We start from the raw sequence: 5,413 nt of genomic DNA on the forward strand, positions 1-5,413 counted from the left end.
TGAGCACTGACGCTTGCTGCGGTACGATGAGAACACAACTGATGAAGAGACAGGCATGGAAAGGGATCTTCACATGGATCTCTCCACAACCACAGCCAGAGGAATGGCCACAGCCCCAACCAGGAAATCAGCCACTGCCAGCAACACGATCAAGCAGAAAGTGGGTTTGTTCAGGGCTCCACTTCTCCACACGGCCCAGATCACCAACATGTTGCCCAGACAGCATCCCGCTGCAATGAGCACTTCAAGAGAAATGAATCATTGAATACCATTGTGCTTACAGGACTAGAAACCTCTGTGTGACTACTACAGTGAGAGCTGCATAGGCAGGGAGGAAATAGAGAAGCTATTTTTACGCTCCACTGAAAAGGGTCATATAGTGGTTTTAGAACATGAGTTAAAACAATTGGCTAATACTTCATAATGAAGCATTACAATCATAATGTACTGAACACACACACATCCTTGTTTATACTACTTTGTGGGGTCCTAATGTCCCCACAAAGATAGTAAAAACAGAAATATACTACTTTGTGGGGTCCTTTAGCTGGACCCCACAAAGACAACTAAAGAATGATTTAAGTCAAGTAGGCTAACTTAGAAATAGTAATGTCAAAGTCAAATAACTTACAGAAAGTCAAGTAACTTCATATTCACTACATCTAACAGCTGATGGCGCTATAGGGTAAGATTAAAAGTGTAGTTCACTAAAAAAAATCTAATTTTGTCATCATTTACTGTCATTCCAAACCTATATGATTAAATTTCAGGTTTTGAAAAATAGCTGTTTTTCCCCATTGTATGGATAAAACAGTTGGTCTTTTTTATTTAAAGTAATTAAGTAATTAAACGATTTAAATGGCTTTGTGTGTGTGTGTGTGTGTGTGTGTGTGTATGTTTATGTGGTTTATGAGGACACAAATTTGTATAATAACATGGGTATGACATAGGTATTACAACGAGAAGGTGATTTATGAGGACATTTTCAGTGTCCTCGTAATTCAAAAGGCTTATAAATAATTCAGAATTAGTTTTTTTGAAAATCTAAAAATGCAGAAAGTTTCCTGTGAGGGGTAGGTTTAGGGGTAGGGTTGGTGTAGGGCAATAGAATATACGGTCTGTACAGTATAAAAACCATTACGCCTATGGAGAGTCCCCATAAACCATAAAAACAAACCTGTGTGTGTGTGTGTGTGTGTGTGTGTTTGTAATCTGAACTGTTTGCAAATAATGTTTTTCATTTTAAAATAGGCATACGATTAAGAGTGAATGTGTGCATAAAAAGCCATTCAGTTGTCGTGAATCACGTAGATGATTCATTCTATATTTTTATTTAGAAACTGTCAAATTGGGGGGGGGGTAGAGAAGGCTATTTTGCGTGACAGGATATTACTGTTGGTCTTTTTGAACATTTCTATCGAAAACCAGATATTAAATATTAAAGTCTGCTGTGTCTGCTGGAATAGTGAATGCTGAGGCCCCGGCCGCCGCATTCTTTGATTTGATTGGTCATCTCAGTCATTTTGACATTGAAGAGCGCTGTTTGACGGCAAGCCAGCCTAAAATTTTAGTTTGAGTGAGTTTTGCAGTCATTTTAAGTGGGAACTGTTTGCTGTTTCATAGGAATAGAGAAGTATGAGGTCAAATGAAACTTGCTTAATCATATTTTTGTTCTCGGGTGAATTGCAAACGTCACATTCTGATAACAACAAGGCCTAACAGTTATGGGGAAAAAAACTTACTCTTTATGATTGACATGAATAAGTTAGAGGAGATATCTCAATGCTAACACTTGCTTTTCAAATCATTAGGCTACTTGCCAGCATGGTCAAGGTGACGTCAGTCGAAAGGGAAATTTGTTTTAGAGGCAGAGATATCATTACATTTTGAATTGATTGACTGACTGAATGAATCAATCAATCATTTTTGATCACTGCATACCTTGCTCGAGAGCACGATGGCGATGTAGTTGACACACTTCTTGAAGCGATCAAACAGCAGCAGCTTTACCAGCCACGAGCTTAGCCACAATTTAATGGCACACCACCATAAGGGTGTATGTGTAGGCCTATTGTTATACTTTAGGTGCCAATAGAGAAATCCAAGCACATATTATTTATAAACACAAATTTATAGATATCTCAAACAGCAGAGTATGGCGCTAGCAATGCTACTACCGTACGGTCATGGGTTTGATTCGCAGGGAATGCATGAACTTGATAAAATCTATAGCCTAACGTTACCTTGAATGTAATGTAAGTTGCTTTGGATTAAATGATCTGCTAAAAATGACTTAAAAATGCATAATCATAAATATACATTATTTTGTTCAAATGTTTAGGAGTGGTGAAATTTTTGAAATAAGTCTCCTATTTTAGTAAAATTGTGAAATATTTTTATAATTTAAAAATAACATTTATTTTTGAATGTATTTTAAAATATAAACATTAACATATCTAAAATATGTTTAAAACATGTTCTAAAATGATTGTCTAAAATAGAAACAAACATTTCTTATCATTGTTGAAAACAGTTGTGCTTCTTTATATTTTTGTGGAAACTGTGATTATACATATTTTCAGGATTCTTGGATGAATAGACAGTTCAAAAGAGCAGCATTTATTTCAAATAAATCTTTTGTAACATCATGAATGTCTTTACTGTCACTTTTGATTAATTTAATGTGTTCTTGCTGAAAACAGTTAATTTATTTTTAAACATTTCTTTTTCAAATGTCTAAAACATTCTCTTTATTTATTTTAAAATGTAAAAAAAAAAAAACTATATTTAAGTCACTCCAAAGTACTGATCTTGCAAAAAATGATTTGCGTGTGTGTGTGAGCATGTTTGCTTCTTTATGTGTGAAGACAACTTCCTATTTGAACCACCACTACTTTAAGTAAGTTCCTGTAGAGTTCCTGTGCTTATTCTCATCATGGCTGATGGTGAGGAGGTGATCTATACTTCCCTGGAGGTGCTCATCGCTGTAGGATGCTGCCTGGGGAACATGCTGGTGATCTGGGCGGTTTGGTCGTGCCGTGCCTTGAGTCAGACTACGTTCTGTTTCGTTGCGTCTCTGGCGATGGCTGATCTTCTGGTAGGAGCAGTGGCCGTGCCTTTCGCTGTGGTGGTTGACGGACGCTTGAAAACTAGTTTCCACTGCTGCCTCTTCATCAGCTGTGTGGTCATTGTGTTGACCCAGGCCTCTGTTCACTCCCTGCTAGCCATCGCTGTGGACCGATACCTGCGTGTTTATAACCCTCTCAGGTCTGAACATTTCATAATTGTCATGCTTTTTTGCAATGCATATTTGAAGACTTGCTTGTGTGACAGCCAAGTTGATCAAACTTGCTGATAAGGAGGAAATCAAATGTCTAGATCTCAGAGATAACATGCAACTTGAAGCAAAATCATTCCTTAAGTCAACATGAAATCTAAATGGACCCCATTTACAATCTTATAGTACATTAAGAATGTATTTATTTCACAGAAATCTTTTCATAATCTGCTATCAAACTTGCTCTGCCTTTGAAAATTACACTTTTTAATATAATTTTTAAGCATTAAAATGCCCGCTTGTAATGACCCAACTGATTCCAAGTTTGGGGTCAGTAATGTTTTAAGAAATTAATGTTCATTAATACTTTAATACTTTATTCAGCAAGGGTGCATTAAACTGATCAAAACTGACAGTAAAGACATTTATAATGTTACAAAAAAATTATATTTTAAATAAATTCAGTTCTTTTAAACTTTCTATTCATCAAAGAATCCTGAAAACAAAAATATATCACAGTTTCCACAAAGGTATGAAGCAGCACAACTGTTTTTAATATGGATAATAATCAGAAATGTTTTTTTTTTACTTTTAATGCATTTTTTAACTGCATTTTTGATCAAATAAATGCAGCCTCGGTGAGCAGAAGAGATTTTCAAAGACATTAGAAAAAAAATCTTACCAACCCCAAACTTTTAAAATTATTGTGTATCAATAAATTGTGTATAGTGTATAAATAAATATCTAATATATATATATATATATATATATATATACACTTTTTTTTTCAATTATTATTCATTTTTTTTCAAATAATCTTTTTAATTTTCAGGTACAGAGGAGCAGTCAAAAAGAAGCACTTATGGACCGCGGTCACTATATGTTGGCTCTCTGCTTTTATACTAGGTCTCATTCCCATGCTTGGATGGCACAAAAAAGACACCACAACCACTGAAAACTCCACTATTACATGTCATTTCATAACGGTCATACACATGTCCTACATGGTCAACTTCAACTTCCTCGCTTGCATCCTTACACCCACCATCATCATGATGGTCCTGTACTTGTTGCTCTTCAATATGATATCCAAACAGCTCAGAAAAGGAGTCGGGATTCGCGCTGTGGAGTCGTCATTTTACCATAAGGAGCGGAGACTGGCCAATTCTCTGGCTTTGGTTCTGGTTCTGTTTGCTGTTTGTTGGCTTCCACTGCACATAATGAACACGCTGGATTACTACATGATTGTCAAAGTGCCCCCTGTCGCATTTCACATCGGCATCCTCCTCTCTCACGCTAACTCCGCCATTAACCCCATAGTGTACGCTTTCAAGGTCCCTAAGATTAAGATGGCATATAAAAGCATCCTGATGAAACTGACAAGCTCGGAGCAGAAAGGAGATCAGAGCAGCCAGACTTTGGATAACAACGCTAGCAGCAACTCGAACAGCACCGCCAGATGCAGCATGAAAGTAAAACCACAGGTCGTTTAGATTGCAAATCAGGACGGTTAGCATTAGTTTGTAATCATGTACAATAAGTAGGGGAGACCAGGCTAGAAGTCAAAAGTTAAAAAAAATAAAACAATTATCCAGCAGTGGTTTTGTATGTTGGTTTCAAATGCCTAGTTCCTAAATTAGAATATTTTTCTAACTTTTAACATCCAAACTACACTGTAATTCTAATTTCATCGTATTTTTGTACTAAATAAATGAACACAATAAAACCGCAGTGAGATACCTAAAAACAAGGACCAACTGTATAATGAAGAGGCTGAATTGTTTTTCATAAATATATTTATTATATATTATGGTATATATGTATACAATTTATTACTAACAATATCTGTAGGTTATTTTTATACATTTATTTGTTTTGTTTCTTAAGTTTTTATGTGACAACTTGCCCCACTATGGTCAACATGTGTTTCAATGAACTGTGTATATATATAATTTTTTTTTAAATAATTTTTTTAAATTTCACCCGCAGTCTTGGCGATGGATAATGTAAATAAACTGTTCAAAAGTTTGGCATCAGTAAGACTTTTTTTGAAAGAAGTAAATTTATACTTTAATTTAGCAAGGATGTATTAAATTGAAGTGACAGTAAAGACATTTATAATGTTACAAAAAAATT

The 5,413-nt window shown here is 35.4% G+C and overlaps 1 protein-coding gene across 1 annotated transcript; it reads left to right on the forward strand.

Moving 5' to 3' along the window:
• Positions 1 to 2,935: 2,935 nt before the first annotated feature.
• On the forward strand, positions 2,936 to 5,045 carry LOC107696416 (adenosine receptor A3-like). The gene is made up of 2 exons (XM_016496727.1): positions 2,936 to 3,267; positions 4,110 to 5,045. The coding sequence occupies exons 1-2, from the start codon at positions 2,936 to 2,938 to the stop codon at positions 4,768 to 4,770; spliced, it is 993 nt and encodes a 330-aa protein (XP_016352213.1). The 3' UTR covers positions 4,771 to 5,045.
• Positions 5,046 to 5,413: the final 368 nt, after the last annotated feature.

The sequence above is a fragment of the Sinocyclocheilus anshuiensis genome, unplaced genomic scaffold, assembly GCF_001515605.1.
Source record: "Sinocyclocheilus anshuiensis isolate Anshui unplaced genomic scaffold, SAMN03320099.WGS_v1.1 scaffold522, whole genome shotgun sequence".
Classification (NCBI taxonomy): domain Eukaryota; kingdom Metazoa; phylum Chordata; class Actinopteri; order Cypriniformes; family Cyprinidae; genus Sinocyclocheilus; species Sinocyclocheilus anshuiensis.

Bases quoted from the DNA above. Each gene is read 5' to 3' on its own strand.
- LOC107696416 (XM_016496727.1), top strand. From the start codon at position 2,936: ATGGCTGATGGTGAGGAGGTGATCTATACTTCCCTGGAGGTGCTCATC. The intron at 3,268-4,109 runs GTCTGAACATTT...TTTAATTTTCAG, and splicing joins CGTGTTTATAACCCTCTCAG to GTACAGAGGAGCAGTCAAAA.